This window comes from Carassius auratus, chromosome 12, assembly GCF_003368295.1.
Source record: "Carassius auratus strain Wakin chromosome 12, ASM336829v1, whole genome shotgun sequence".
Taxonomy (NCBI): domain Eukaryota; kingdom Metazoa; phylum Chordata; class Actinopteri; order Cypriniformes; family Cyprinidae; genus Carassius; species Carassius auratus.
Genome location: NC_039254.1, coordinates 13211397 through 13228547, shown reverse-complemented (window position 1 = coordinate 13228547; position 17151 = coordinate 13211397). Strand labels below are relative to the sequence as shown.

The following is a 17151-nucleotide window of genomic DNA, read 5'->3' as shown; positions in this document are numbered from 1 at the left end:
TACATACATGCAGAATTGATGCACTACATCTAAACAATATACTTTGTTGCTATGATTTATTTTTCAACTTTTAAGAACTGTCGGGTTTTCTGCTAGTGGGCGGAGCTAATGTGCATACGGCAGTATCATTGGCTGGTGCTCACCTATTATTGTCCCTGTTTTGATTTCAGCAAATCAGTTCAAGCGAACGCACACAACCTGATTAATATTCATGAATCCAGTAGGTCGGTAAATCCTCAGTGCTTTTTATAATTTGCTTATTAGTAGAATTTGTATTATTATTATTATCATCATCTTATAAGTATTATTGTTAGTTTTGCCCTTTTTTTTCTTTTTTTTTTTTTTACAGGAAAACTGAATGACCAACAAAGCACCACCACCAGTCCAGTTAAAATGTTCAGTTAAAATATCTATGCATTCATACATGATATCCAAGTTTTAATTCTAATGACTAAATAATTAGAATTAAAACTAAATAATAATACATTAAATAATACTTGATTCTCATATTATAATACTTCACTGACTGATGTTAAGAGTGTAATTTCAGATATTTAAAAAGCAGTGCCATTTTAAAAATATATGCAGTGTGTATATTAGCATATCAGTCTGGAGAGTAAACAAAAAAAAAATGTACTAGCCAATTGCCAAGGTGTCTGTAGAGGGTTGGTTAAGAATGCACTTCATAACTCAAGTATGTGTTAAATTTTGTCTCATCTCCACAAAGGAATGCCAGGCACGTACCTTGAACATCTTCTAAAGTATGTTTCTGGTTTTTCAACAGTTGACTTCCTGAAAAGTGAAAACCCTGGCTCTGTAGTGCTGTCAAAACATTGTTCTGTTGACTTGAGCGACCGGCATGTCACCTTCTGACTCAGCCGGTGCATGAGTTTGGGTGGGACTAACTGTAAATTGGTAAAAATAGATGGAGGCGGCATGGGAAAATTTCTCTACTTTCTTACTATATAAGTAATTATTCAGATTTTAACTGAAAATCACATGATTACACGAACATCATAGATAAGTGGCTTGTTTGCTGAGGAAAATGTTGGCACCGCCTTCAACATTTGCAAATATTACAGATGTCAATTTCATCTAGTCTAGTTTTTTCAGCAACCATTTAAAAGTGGCTCATGAATGAAATCAGATGATGTTGGCATGAGCAATCACCTACAAACCACCCAGGTGCCGGATTACCAGTATAAAAATCTACGTAACTGCTATTTTTAATATAATTTTAAAAAGTTAAGAATATTTTGTATTTCCAAAAACTTTTCTCAATATTTTCTGGGGTTATTATTATTATTATGGTAATAATAATAATAATTCGGCATGAGCCGCCAGATAACACCAAAACCTGTCGTGTCGTGAAGAGGCATTGTGTATTACGAATGTTGTTGGCTCTTTGACGACCTGCTTTTGTACCTCTTGTATAGGTAACTTCGAATCTGCTAGATGCCTAAATGTAAATGAAAATGTTTCAAGAATTGCATTTCAGAACATTGTTGCAAACTACTTAGAGCTAATTACAATATATATATTTTAAGAAGATTGACGTGAATCTGGCCTCAGAACATGGCGATACATCCTGACAGCCACCAGGAGCACCATAGCACTGTTGATGGGCAGTTTAGTGCAGTTTCCTCAGACCAGCGTCCACAGACTTTTGGCCTAATTCGTGTTGGACTCAGGGCAAGGCGTGGGTGTTGTATACTCTCCTCCATCCGTCCACTCAAAACAAAGCTTTAGCTCTTGGTACGTCCCGGATGTTTTGCCCAGCGATGTGTCTGTGCTTATCTTAGCTGTCATAGCCACATGTTTGAACTTCAGCTGTTTGATTTTCGCTTCCATTCTCTTCATTCTGATTCTCTCCCCTTCCACGGCTGAGTCAGCTTTTCATTCCGTCAGTCTGTTCCAGGACGTCTCTCTGAGTATTTCCTGCCAACAGGGAGACAGGCAGGAACATGCACATTGACACTGTGTGTGTCGGTGTTTGTGTGTGTATGGTTGCTGTTTCAGATATGGGTCTGCAGTCGTTCTGTGTGTGTGATGTGCCCGGCAGGGCCGACAGCAGTGCTGTGTAAATAAGAGTTCTATATTTAACTTGATCTCACAAGTTGAGTTGCCCTCTGCCACAGCTGGGACATACACACACAGACACGGGAAAGAAACTGCAGCCAAACCAGCAAGAGAAACAAGCGCATACTTTCACCTCGTATACCCTCTCCACCTTCTCTATAAACAAAGAAATGCACACATTGTGTCCTGCTGAGAACAGCATAATATTGCTATTATTTGTAGTCATATCCAGGAGTCCCTAAGTCACATGCTTCCTGCAGTATGCACAGTTTTCATTTAGTGATTGATCCCTAAATTGTGTGTGAATAATTTTCGATTTTTTCAAACTTTATATATCCTTTTTTTTTTGGCTGATATTGCCAACAGTTCATTGGACAGAGGAAAAGCAAGAGTTAAAATTATTTTATTTTAATTAATGAGTAACATTTTTTATGTTTTTATATGCGCTTAAAAGTGCATTATCATCACTAGTGAAATAATATATATGTGTGTGTGTGTGTGTGTGTGTGTTTATATGATATGATTTGTGGTGCAGTCCTGGAAGTCTTCCTTTGTGAATAAATATATTAATAATAATAACAGTTAAATATAATCAATAATATATTAATAATGTAATTAACATAATATAAATAATTGTGACAATTGTGAAAAAGAAAATGATTAAACTGAATAACAATATTAATGTTAGATAAATATAATTAATAATAGTATAATGAATTATAGTGATATGAATATATCTTATTAATTAATATTAAATAATAATAACTGTTGTTATGATAGAAAACAATGCTAAAACTAAATATATGAATAGTAATAGTACTTGGGGAGTAGGAGTAGTATTTTTTATTTTATTTTATTTTAAATGGTTTTATTAAGAGATGTATTTAACTGATTTATTTAAAAAAAATTATCGCCTGAATGTACTTTAGAATTTTTGTCTTTTTTACTTTTTTACTTTTTGTTAATTGTATACTTTGTAAAAATATTGTGAGATCACAATGAAAATAGCCTTGATGCTGACATGGCATTAAAAAGTGAATAAATAAATATTTATTTATTTATTTTTGTTTGTTTGTTTTTGTTTGTTACTACTACCACTACTACGTTGACTACTGCTACCACTACTACTTGTGTTACTAAACATGTATAAGACGTTTGTAGTTCCTGTGGCACAAACCACAGGAAACCCATCTAGAATCCAAGCCAGTGCTGTCTGTTCACCTTCCCATCAGTGGTTTGAATGGTGTTTAACAGTGTTTGTCTGTTGTTCTGATGTGCGATGGCTGGCTAATTATCATCAGCACAAATGTGTTACACGTGTTTAATGAATGTGCTAAGATAATCTGCTTCTTTGACAAGCTCAGTTCCTCTAGAGGAGCTGCTTCAGGACGTCTGTGTCTTTGATCTCTCTTGTAATGTTCCTAGTCACACACAACAGCGCAGCGCAGCGATGTGAAGCTCTGGGACAGGGTTCAGGGTCAGGGATTTCACACTGCCATTCCGGCAAATACACGGGTAAAGTGTTCCGGCAATTGTTCCCGGGTCGCTAGATTTTGCACGTTCACACTGCCAGTGATTACCCGGGATATGTGCGTGCTTTCACACAGAACACGTAAAGATCCCGTAACGACACGTGACATCAGCGCGTGACGTGTAATGTATGAGTCAAAAACGTTAGGCATGTTATACTTTCACTGAAGCAAGCGAACACTCTCTGCGTCAGTGCGGAAAGTGAGGAACTAACTGATCTCTGCTTCATTACAGTTTGCACATATTTTTTCGTTGCGAACGTTGATCTTCCTTCATAACAGCCGGTAAAAGAGTCGCGCGATAATGTGCGTCATCACTTTCGACATGGCATTAGATCTTGCTTTTGTTCACACAGCGCTAGGTCCCCCGACCCGGGTTCAATGCTGTAATCAATCCCGGGACGTGGTTGCTTTCACACAGAAGGCGACCCGGCAATGTTCCGGCAATTTGCCGGGCCCGACGTGCAGTGTGAAAGGTGCTCTAGAGGAATAGGAAAGTCTGCATTATTCAACATGGTTTGGATTAATTTGGACCTTTAAATGTTTTATGCTTCTGAAAAACTATTTTCAATAAAGGCTTTATTTTAATGACTCTATGCTTGACAAAGATAGTATTACAATTAATTTGAATGAAAATATGAACATGAAGCTCATAGAAAAATTTATTAAATAGATTTTTAATGTATTTTTGAACACTGAAATAATATACGTACACACAAACCAGAAAATGTCATGTCATTGATCCATAAACTCTCTCTTTCACAGCTATCGAGACCCAGAGTACGAGTTCTGAGGAGATCGTCCCAAGCCCACCCTCTCCGCCCCCTCCTCCTCGCGTCTATAAGCCTTGCTTTGTGTGTCAGGACAAATCTTCAGGGTACCACTATGGCGTCAGTGCCTGTGAGGGCTGCAAGGTGAGTTGCTGTGACCCTTTCTCATTCAACCCAAAAGTAGCAACACTACTAGCTTACCTTATTAGTCAGCTGTTTTTAAAATACAGTAGCTTCAGCTTTTTCAGTAAGCCTTTTGCCCCAAAAGGAATTGGAGAAGAATGACAAAATACTGTTTATAGACACAGTATACATAGTAGTGTTAGTTAAGTACATGTCATGTACACATAACTTCACAATACTTGAGCGTTTTTACCCTCTACCTCAAAAATTCTTATATAGTTGCTTATCAGAGATATAAACTTTTTAAAATAACTGCTTCAAAATGTACATTTTCCAGTATAGGACCAGATTTACTAAGAGCTTTTGCCTGCGTTAACCTTTAAAATATAAAAATATTACTGTCATGATTTACTAAAGATGCGCATTGAAGAATTTACACTGAAAAAGGCATTAGCAGTTATTTTTGTGCCTGACCTTATAGAATATGCATTTGTAGGAGTTTCCACTTTCAGATGCAAAATTTATGGGAAGGACGGTATTAAAATGAACCACGCAACGCAATGCACTAATGTTTGTGCTCGTCAAATTACTGGTATTTTGCACCATTATTTAATGCCCAAATAAAGAACATCTTAAAGTAGACATTAATTTGCACTGCTCTTGGTAGATCACGCTGGTCATTATGGAAATGATCTGGCTGTGTCTGTGCTCTTTAATGTTCACATTGTGAGTAAATCACCCACAGAATTGTCCCCTTCCATCTGCAATTTTATGAAATTGTGCTCTAACGATAAGTTGCCCTGTTTAGGGAATCTATGTAAATACAATTTACATTGTAGAGCAAAATGTCCAAGAATCATGAATTTACCAGAGACTGTGTTTTATTCAGAAATGTAAAAACCTTATTATAAAAACGCATAGGAAAATCGGGGTGTTGATATCTTGGCTGCAACATTACCTCCTTCATTAGCTTTAGCGGAAATGTAGTTAACCATTTTTTGTTACCTTGTTAACTTTGTAGTGTAGTAGCCATTTGTTATTAACTTGATGGGTTGTCCACTTCTATGTCAAGCTACTGGAATCTAAACTTTTCGTATGGTAAAGTAGTAGTTCAAGTACTATTGTATATAGCTACTCTACAAGTTTTAACGGACATGTTCAAGACTATCTGAACGGATTGCAGTGAACTGGCACAGATTCATTCTAGTTAACCATCCTGACCCATTATACACATTCCTTTGTCTCTGTTCTCCGTGTGAGACAGACTGCTGACCTTTCTCGTGTCCAGAGTGCACTGGAATCAATAGATCTGGATGAGACTTACGAATGTTAAAACCATTAAGAGATCACCTTCAGCAAGCTCACTGAATCGCCTGGCTGCATGTGTCTGCATAAGTTCTGTCATTACTGATTTTTGCTAAGGCCATTGTTGCCAATGTGACTTCAACTATTTTGACAGCCCTTTAAACCTATTATATCTCTTTGGGAGACTCTGATTACAATGTTTGATTCACATGGATGATTTTTACAATCCCTTTATGAACTTTTTTGAAGCTTGGAAGTTTTGGTCTTATAGGGAGTTCAATAAAATATCTACTTTGGTGTTTTATAGATGAACAAAAGCCTTGTCGGTTTGGAATTAGAAAATCCTTGTAAGGATAGTTTGCCCCACAGCTTTCTGAAAATAAAATAAAAAAATAAAACACCAGCAACACTTTACCACCATTGCTATGAGTTTTGTATGGAAAATGCACCATGTGAAAGTTAAAATCTAGATGTTTTGACATATGACTGGTTTTGTCTCACAATCCTAATAGTGTTATTTGTGTTTAGGGTTTCTTCAGGCGAAGTATCCAGAAGAACATGGTCTACACCTGCCACAGAGAGAAGAACTGCATCATCAACAAAGTCACCCGCAACCGCTGTCAATACTGCCGACTGCAGAAGTGCCTGGAAGTGGGGATGTCCAAAGAATGTGAGCAATGCATCAGTAATCCTCCCTCCACAGCTGAAGAATTCTTGCCAAAATATTAAATAGCAAGGAGCAATATAAGTACACACACACATACACACTCACAGTCAGTGCCTCCCTCTGGCTATACCAGAACACGTCTCCACACTGCTAGGTGCTGTCATACTTGAGAAGTTAATTGGGAGAGGTGAGAATATACACAAACACACACTCACAAGTCTACAGCAGAAGTTTTGAATGTGTGTTTGTTCAGAAATCTTCCAGACATATTTGACACGCTCTCACCATCAAGTGGATGTGAGTCTCCACTGCAGCAAGGTACACAAATAGTGCATTTTATTGCACTGTTAATAGTGCAGAAAGAAAGAAAGAAAGAAATCGCTTTGGTTGGTAATTTGCACTTTAATTTATTTTGATGAATAATATGAAATAATAATTATTAGTTGTGCACCAAAATGTTTTTTTTTAATAAAACAAAATTATTGTTTATCAAACCTAAAAAAAATTAATAATTAATAATAATTTAAATAATAAATGTCACTCAAAAAAAAGTTTTACTCCCACAAATAAGGACATTTCTATTAACCTTTTAATTATATGATTGTTTCTACACAAATCTGTTAAATATTAATAATAAACTTTTTTTTTGAGAAATTGTTTATCTTTAAATGACTAATTAAAATATTTAAATGTTGGATGTAGAAGTTTGTTTTATATACACTTTATTTAAACATTGATTAAATGATTGTTGTTGTTAAATATTGTTTTTGTTTTACATCACATTATAGAAATAAGGTTTTTATTATTATGATACAAAAATGAGATATTGCAATCATTAAGTATTATCAAACTTAATGATCCTGAAAATAGTCTTCATGTACTTCATGGGTTAGTGAGCAGCATTTGTCCTTGACAGGTTTCGAGTAGTTCTTTCAGTGATCATGTGCATGTCAAGCTTGACATTATGGGCAAGTCTGAAAGATGCATGCACATAAATGTCTAGCAGGCATCATGATGAGACTGTGTTTCTGCGCAGATGACCCATCACATCCATCACAATGACACCACACACGCTCGTTTCATTAGTGTGAGTTTATATGAAATCACACCTCTTGACTCATAGTACATTTACAATGTGATGCACAGCAGCATTTTCACTCTTCACTTCCTGCATACATTAGAACGAATACATCTGTAATAAAACACACATGCATTGATTTTTTTTTTGCACAACATGCTAGGTTCTCTCTGCTCCAAATGCATTAGGCTCACAACTCATCTGCCGCTGCTGAGGAGGAGGAGAGATTATGAAATAAGAGGAGTGGAGAGCGCGGGAGTGAAGGGAGAAAACATTGACATTTTTATCTTTTCATTGAATTTCATCTTTGTGATGGACGATCTGTCAGCACTTTAATTTTCTCCTCTCATATTATCCTTGTCAAGAGCCACACACACACATTCACACACACACACACACATCCTGAACCAGACATATGTGAGCATTAAGGGCTGTTCACACCAAGACGAATGTTTGTCATGAAAATTTGTTGCGATAAAGATTTTAATTTGAATCAGCAGTTCTTAATGCATCTGTTCAGACTGACATGAACATATGCCCGTTGTCAATGTAAGAGAAGGGATTTAAAGTATTTTCCATCACACTGTGGAGAAAACATTTGACCAATAAAATGTTGTTACATAAAACTATGACCTGGTGGCACTTAGTGGATATTGAGTGACTTTTGTTTTTATGCTTGATGTTGGGATTAAGGCTGCAACTATCCATTGTTTTTTTTTTCGTTTGTTTTTTTGATCCATTACATATTTAAGTATTTTTTATTATCATAAAATTCTGTTTTAAAACTTTACATAGACTCTGTTTGTATCCAAATATGGTAAAGGGCGTAACAATTCCGTCACTTGCTTGAAATATTCGGCCAATCACAATGCACTGGATAGCTGGTCAATCAGATTTCGGGGGCGGGAAGGGCGGAGCAGACGGGAAACAATAATGTATTTGAATAATGATGTGTTTTTTTTTTTACTTTAAACTGCATAACCATTGCATTACACCAAATACACAAAATAATGTTATTTTTAGCATTGTCATGTGAGCTCTTTAAGTTTGCAGCCCCAATTTTGATTCAGGGGCCATTCACATATCGTGTTTTTGTGCCCTCAAGTTCGTTATGTCCAATGTAGGAGCACTCATAATAGCGACGCGGTTGCAATGCGCACGCGGTGCGACGTGCTCGTTTTTTCTAGACACATCCACAACGCATGAAGTTAAAAACATCTAAACTTTTCAGAATGACGCAAGTGCACCACAGGTCATGAGACAAGAACCAACAATTCAGCTTCATCCTTTCCGTTAACAACGTCGAAAGCTCAGCCAAGATGAAGGAACAGCTGATCATAGCTGTATATGGATTGCCATTTTGAAATAAATTTTGTAGCAGAGCTACTGCAAGCGAATTTTAGTGCTTCACAATCAAATCCATTTATCCATTGCTGAAATTTCAGCGTCTTCATGGGAAAAGCAAGTCATGGTTGCTTAGCAACGGCAGACGCCTCAGGAGCGCAACTGAGCCTAGCGTTTTCCATGCGTTTTTAGGCGAGATATGTTAGCGGCCCCTTATTCATACTAAATTAGCATGCAATTACAATTCCATGATATTCTGCATTACACTGTAAATTCCATTATTATACTTAAGTGTTTCCTGCATCTCTGAAAACATACGGTCCTCCTTCAGCATATTTTGAAAATAATAATGTGGTGTGTATTATTTCTGCAGTTATGTAATGAGATCACAATACACAGACCCAAAAACCTTTATGCAAGTGGGTTAACGTAGGCACTTAAGTTCAGTTTCACACATTGTTACAGTCTGAAATGCGTCAAAGCACACTTCATATTGCAGCTCAGGTTATGTAGATCTGTTTTAATAGTACAGACTTCTGAATGTAACTCTACTGGCCCCTTGGATTTGTTACCACCACCACAGTGACTCAAGAACACATGTTAAGTATATACAACTGAATTGTGTTCTTGGTGATTGCATACTTGTGCAGATCCCATTTCTGGTCATATCGTCAATGATTGCAGTGTGTAAAAATCACTTTTCCAGAAACACACAAAATACTCATCATACTGCTGGAGAAAGATGTTTCTTGTTCTCTCTTTCTCTCTCTCTCTCGCTGCAGGTCTCTCAGTAACGCTTGTGCATGAGTGATGGTGCAGCCAGGCTAATAGTTCTTTAATGACTTCATTAAATTGTGTTTTGCGGCTTATGATCGCTGTGCCAATCTGTCATAGGGGCTAATGTAGGCACGTTAAGATAGCCCACTTTTATTTAGGAATTAATTCCGCATCTCCAGAGGCCTGAGAGAGGGATGCAGTGACGGTCAGAGTGTTAGTGGAGATTGGAGAGAAAATAATGCCATGGCATTAAGTTTGTGTGTGTGTGTGTGTGTGTGTGTGTCATATAATGAGATTAGATTAGCTCTGGGTCTAATGAAACCTGTGGTGATCTATCAGCATTATGTACGACTTCATCCACCCGCTCTATTCATCAAACTACTAACACACAGCCCGCAGAGAGAGAGAGAGAGAGAATATGTTTGAGGTGGGACTGATGGTGGGGGTGTGATGGCATTTCTGCTTCCTGTCCTTTTTCTTCTTCTAACGCCTTTTTTTTTTTTCTCTCGCCTTTCCTCCCCTCATGGTTTGTCTTCACAGATGTGATGTGTTGGCTCTAACACGTTTCCTCTATCTGTCTGTCTCATCTCACTCCATTACTGCTGCTTACTGCATTTCAGACAGCCTTTCACTGCTACTCATGCAACCTTTCTCTATTTTTCTCGTTCATCTCATCCCGCTTTATTTCCTATCTGTCTTCTTGTGATCTCTTTTCTTTTCCGCCCTCTTCATTTCTTTCTAATGGCATGACGACACATCACACTGTGTGATAGTAAACTTATGTTATGATAGTTACTTGTTTTAAAGGTGCTATAGAATGCATTGATACAATATTTTCAATTATTCTCTGATGTCCCCAGAGTGTGTATGTGAAGTTCTATCTCAAAATACCCCACAGATAATTTTTTTATAGCTTTTTGAAATTGCCACTTTTAGGGTATGAGCTAAAATGCAAATTTTGTGTGTGTGTGTGTTTCCCCTTTAAATGAAGATGAGCTGGTGCCCCCGCCTCTATTCTCAGGAGTGTGGAGCTTCAAGAGCTCATGCTCACCGGCAGGCCGGTGCTACGGTTTAACTGGTGGTGACCATGTTACTGACCTCACATTGCTTCCAAATGAAACTTTTAACTACCACATTCCTATTCACAATCATTTTGGTAGCACGTGAAGGCAGCATTAGTGAAAACAGGCAGAGACAATTGTAGCTTTAGCAACATTAGCCTAACAGAGAGCCAATAAGTTTTTTTGTAAAACAAAATATGATGCGTGATGCTTTTTTTGTCTGGATTCTGGACGTTTGCGCACGATCGGAATCGTTCCCTCTTTCAGAAGCAATCTTTGCACAACTTCCGCACTGAACTGACCCTTGTTAGTGAGGCAGTCCGGTGTAAAATGTTAGCACAAACGTATAGGACATTTCTGTTTTTTGTTTTTTTTTCGGGACATTTCCTTTGCAAATGAAAATGAAAAGTTACATAGATTATTTGTGTTAGTGTACGATTATTTGATAAATGTTACATGATTTAATTATATTATTATTATTATTATTATTGTTATTATTGTTATTGTTTTATTATTATTATTATTTTGTACAATTCATTATAACAGCTTAATAACAGCTTAAGATATCTGTGTCAAAAGTAGATTATGATCTACATCTTTGAATGTCATCTGAAGATCAAGAAGTGTTATTAAAAAGAATAATAAGAAGAAGAATTAAGAATCATTAACAGACATTCAAATAATGTACAATCAACACTGACCTATGTCATCTGTCTTTTTGTCTGTGCAGCGGTGAGGAATGACAGGAATAAGAAGAAGAAAGAAGAGAAAAAGCCAGAATGCACAGAAAGCTACACGCTGAGCCCAGACACAGAGCAGATGATTGACAGAGTCAGGAAAGCCCACAAAGAGACCTTCCCCTCGCTGTGTCAGCTCGGCAAATACACCACGGTAAGAGCGTGTGAGGGCTGAATTATATACTAAATGTTACCTTTTTGTGGTGGTTTTTCCTTTTTGCTGTTTATAACCCATTTCCTTATTGTATTTTTCAACATTGTCACTCTTTCATTTACATGTTTCAGGAAATATATTTGTAGGAAAATATTGTTTGTTACAATATTGGTCCATATACAGTAACTGAAAATTATTAAATACACCATTCATTCAGGATTTTTCTGTATATTTATACAAATTACTGTAATGTCCTACCTGAGAAGTTGACGCATGTAGAATGGCCTTAAACAATTACATAAAGCTTTTCCAATTCATTTAATAAACATATATTCTAACACGCATGCCTCATTTTGCAGTAAATGCTGCTTCACGTGAACTAATGTGCCAAGATAAATCCAAAATCAAAACTCTATGGTTTGAGTAAAAGCAAATAAATGGAGACAGCCATTAATAACCATTTTAAATTATTAATGTAATTCACTGTTGTTCTGTAAATTATTATGATTATTATGTTCTTTTTTTTGTGTACAATATTATTATTAGTATTAGCATTACTAATATATTTCTTTATTAGACATTTTGTCTCTCACTAATCATGTCAGATCATTCTTCAATGCATTTAGTATTTCAAACTATTTTTACTGTATTTATTTATTTATTTACATTAAACATTTTAAATGTACTTGGCAACTTGTTTTAAATGCTGCCTAAAAATATTGAGATGTATCAGTAATATCCTAAGATATGCATTAAATGTCGTCAAAAGGCTGATAATTATTGACATACTTTGGCTGTATCACCAACCCTAGTGAAATCATTGGATTGCACGTAATGTGGCATTTTGACTTCTTCACAACCCAATAAAATCTACATCTGTGAGAATATGACCTCGCTGTTTTGGCGCTGTATTGGTTTTTTAATTAATGAGCTGACACTGAATGATGAATCAATACTGTAATTACATATATGTGTGTCAGTTTGTCAATAACTCCCAGAACTCCCAGATTCTGCATCTGTTTACATACAGACTTCACTAAAGCAGACAGTCACAGTTCATGTGCCACTCTTTCATTTTCTTTTACTGATGCTGTTATTAAACATTTACCATAGCGGTCTGTGGTAATTTTGTCTTAGCAATGGTCTCTCTCTGTGTATAGAGTAACAGCTCGGAGCGGCGCGTGTCACTGGATGTGGATTTGTGGGATAAGTTCAGTGAGCTCTCCACCAAGTGCATCATAAAGACGGTGGAGTTTGCCAAGCAGCTGCCAGGATTCACTACCCTCACCATCGCAGACCAGATCACACTGCTGAAGGCTGCTTGCCTCGACATACTAGTGAGAAAACCCTCTTAAACTGGCTTTTGCAAAGTCTGCACTGATTCAGACCTTACAGCAGGCTACAATGCATCACTAAAGCTGTATACAGTACATACATTTCGCCTGTTGAAGGTTGTAGGTTGAAATCCCACAAGCATTTTCTTGTGTAACTTAAAGGGATAGTTCACCCAAAAATAAAAGTTCTGTCATTAATTACTCAACTTTGTCATTCTAAACCTATAAGAATTAAGATATTTTTGATGAATCCGTTTTCTGACCCTGCGTAGACAGCAACGCAACTGCAATCTTCCCATTCCCAGAAATGTAGCAAGGAAATGGGGAAAAACAGTTCATGTGACTTCAATTTTGCGAACCTATGAGAATACTATCTGTGCGCTAAGAAAACTAAAATAATATAAATGATTCAACAATTCTTCTCACAGAGTTGTCGACTTATGTATGCGTGCTTTCCCCAGAACACAATCAATGTAATCAGTGTTGTTCTGTTTAGGAGAAAACGTGCGCATGCTGAATGTAAACAGCGCTGATTATGTTTTAGGGAAAGCGCGCACATGCATCATGGTACTCTCCAAAATGGCGGAAGACAGTAACTCTGGGAGAAGAATTATTGAATAAATTGTTATTTTTGTTTTCTTTGTGCACAAAAACGTAACTCGTAGCTTCGCAAAATTGAAGTTGAGCCACTGATGTCACATGGACTGTTTTACCGATGTCCTTGCTACGTTTCTGGGAATGGGAACATTGCAGTTGCATTGCTGTCTATGCATGGTCAGAGAGGTGAACGAAGGTCTAACGGGTTTGGAACGACAAGAGGGTGAGTAATAAATGATAGAAACGCTATCTGCTTTAGGAGTGCATCGACTCCAATGCGAATCCACTGTCATGGTGGGCCAGTGGTTGCGCGATAATCAGTCTAGATTTCCGCTGCTGTCCGAAGTCGCGTACAAATACATACGTGTAATACATGTTAGAAGTCTTTGATTTCTTCAAAAAATAATTATTGGAAAACGCATGTTCTTGTTCCTGTATGGCATTTAACAATAAACAAAAATGTTTCAAAAAGTGTCTCTCTGTCAGTTAAAAAAGCAACTATACATAACTCAACGATAGAGCTTTGCAGCAGAATCAGGATAAATTAGGTATGTAAAAAAATAAATAAATAAACGGCGGTAATACCGCATATCGCGCTATAGAGCCACCCATAATAACTGCAGTGGAAATTTCTTAACCGCGACAGCACTAGTGAACTATCCCTTTAAAGACGTAGTTCACCCAAATAATTCCAAATTCTGTCATCATTTACTCACCCTCAAGTTGTTTCAAACCTGTACGAGTTTCTATCTTCTGTTAAACATAAAGGAAGATATTTTGAAGAATATGGGTAAACAAACCTTTTCTTGTCCCTGTTGACTTCCATAGTAAGAAAGAAAAAATATTATGGAAATGAATGTCAAGTATTGGTTACATTCTTGTTTTGTGTTCAATATATGCAGAGTTCAGACCAACACATCTCCACTTCCTCTCTGTTTTTGTGTTTAGATTCTGAGGATCTGTACCCGTTACACACCTGAGCAAGACACCATGACGTTCTCTGATGGGTTAACGCTGAACCGAACACAGATGCACAATGCCGGCTTCGGTCCGTTAACAGACCTGGTGTTTGCCTTCGCCAATCAGCTAATACCTCTAGAGATGGATGACGCGGAGACAGGGCTGCTCAGTGCTATTTGTCTGCTCTGTGGAGGTACAGTACACACACACTGTGTATAATGACCTACAGGCTACTTATTAAAGATGCTGTTATTTTTACGTATAATTGTGCTTTTAAAAGACTTGACATTATTAGTTAGTGCTTTTAAACAATAGACCTTAAGTAATAGATAAATGCAATAGGTATTTTTGGTGTGTCTTGCATAGTGAAAGGTCACATACTGTGCACTGTGTTATATGCTGGAGAAATATATAAAAGATTGAAATAATTAAGACTGTTTTAAGAAGTCTCATATAATCACTGAGGCTGTATTTATTTGATGAGACAAAATAAAAACCATAACATTGTGAAATGTTATTATAATTTAAAATAACTGTTTTCAATTTAAATATATTTCTAAATGCTATTTATTCCTTTGAAGTCAAAGGTGAATTTTCAGCAGCCATCAGTCTTTAGCCAGTAGTCTTTAGTGTCACATGATCTTTCAATGTTTTTTAATACATGGACCTCTAGTGCCATGCAGTGTTTGGTGGTGGTATTGCATCTGCTCATATAACATATAGTGAAAAAAAATATATATAAGTATGATAAACAAGTACAAATATTTAATGTACAATTTTTTTATTACAATTGTTTTTAAAGAAACAAATGTTTTTATCTTGTAAAATCTTCATAATTAAAGTAAAATAAATAAAATACTTATAAAATCCCTTTAGTATGTTTCGTGCAATTTAAATGATATGATAATATGAAATTGTTATCTAATGTTTATTTTTATGATATTTAAAAATAATTAAAATATTAAGTTTTTTTAAAAAATCATTAACGGTAACAAGAATTCTGTCAGAAAGTATAGATAATGGTACAATACAAAAAAAATATTTTTTGTATTTTTATTTTGGGGTGAAATACATGAATGTTTTTGACAGGTTTCTTAAGATTCACCTCTAAAAGCATCTGTCTCCTTTTCTTCTTTTTTTTTTACTCCATCTGAATGTGTCCCTTTAAGCGCTTAACCTATGAACTTTGTGAGCCGAATTTGGAGTCTTTGTTGGTTTGTGCAGATCGACAGGACCTGGAGGAGGCCGATAAGGTGGACATACTGCAGGAACCGCTGCTGGAAGCACTGAAGATCTACGTGAGGAACAGGAGGCCACACAAGCCTCACATGTTCCCCAAGATGCTGATGAAGATTACCGACCTGAGGAGCATCAGCGCCAAGGGTGAGTCCCATTCATCCACATGAATCATTTCTGGATAAGTTCTAATCCTTACATGTCCATTTTATTGCAAGAAAATTTATGTTTAGCTACATGAAACTGAATTTCCATCTCTCACAGGTGCAGAGCGTGTGATCACCTTGAAGATGGAGATTCCCGGCTCCATGCCTCCTCTCATCCAGGAGATGTTGGAGAACTCTGAGGGTTTGGAGAGTTCATCAGGCGGGATCAGTTCACGGGCCTCTGGCGCTCCTCCAGGCAGTTGTAGCCCCTCCCTTTCTCCAAGCTCCGCCCAGAGCAGCCCACCCACACAGTCACCATGACAGTCATCATTGTTGCCATCATTAGCCACTTACCGACTACTGTGTGCCCTCCCCGACACGACAGCAGACATGTTCAAAAGCATGCGCTCATATTGTCGCTCCTCTGCCCGTGTTCTTCAGAGACTAAGGGGGGATCAAAGGTGTTTTGACGGAATTTTGTTGTTTTCTTCCTCAGATCAGACTGTGATTGTATTCCTCCTCGATTTTGCCACTTTGTTTGCTGAGTCCCTTTGGATGAAGGGAGGAAAACCGCTGGAGGGTAAAGACAAACTGCGCAAAACTTTATGGACTAACGTGTAGAAGGAATTAAAGACTTTTCTTCTGTTTCGATTCTTATGGCCTGGACTTCTGTTTCAAATGACCAGAGACTGATTTCTTACAAACTAAAAATATATATAAATATATAGAGAGAAAATGTGGAATGACTGTGATTGAGAAAAGAATGCAATGTGGACTTAATGTAAAGATGCAAATGTATTTCCTCACTTTTTCTCTTTATGCCTGTGAAAGTGCAAAGAGTGAATTGTTTTATTTCAGACTGATGATGATGTTTTTCATGGAGAAAAAAACATTGAAAAGACTATTAATTTCCACTCACAAAATTGTGCACAGAAGATATAAAAATGGTTGCAACAAACACCATTTGTGTGATGCGTTCTTCTTGCTCTTTGTCTTTTAAGCTACTAGCAAATATCTTAAAGATGCATGTCATATTTTAATACAGTGTGCTTTGCTTAATATTTGTGAAATAAAGTGTCAAAAAGTATCGCTGTTTAACAGCGAGTTAAAGTTAAGTTCAATGCTAAGTAGGCTTGCGCATACAAGGAATATGTGACAAGCTTCCAATACACAGACAACACAATGACAAAAATAAATAAAAATACACATATGTAAATGTAAATAGACAAATATTGCAAAATAAATCAAAAATAA

The 17151-nt window shown here is 36.7% G+C and overlaps 1 protein-coding gene across 2 annotated transcripts in view; it reads left to right on the top strand.

Moving 5' to 3' along the window:
• The window catches only part of LOC113111880 (retinoic acid receptor alpha-A), a 130873-nt gene extending 114016 nt beyond the window's left edge, over positions 1–16857 (top strand). For both annotated transcript variants that reach the window (XM_026277052.1, XM_026277053.1), the window contains 7 exons: positions 4374–4522; positions 6335–6476; positions 11464–11624; positions 12785–12961; positions 14504–14708; positions 15740–15898; positions 16016–16857. In XM_026277052.1, the coding sequence (XP_026132837.1) occupies positions 4374–4522; positions 6335–6476; positions 11464–11624; positions 12785–12961; positions 14504–14708; positions 15740–15898; positions 16016–16218 (1196 nt within the window). In that variant the 3' untranslated portion in view covers positions 16219–16857. The remainder of the gene's footprint in view (positions 1–4373; positions 4523–6334; positions 6477–11463; positions 11625–12784; positions 12962–14503; positions 14709–15739; positions 15899–16015) is intronic.
• The last annotated feature ends 294 nt before the right edge of the window (positions 16858–17151 follow it).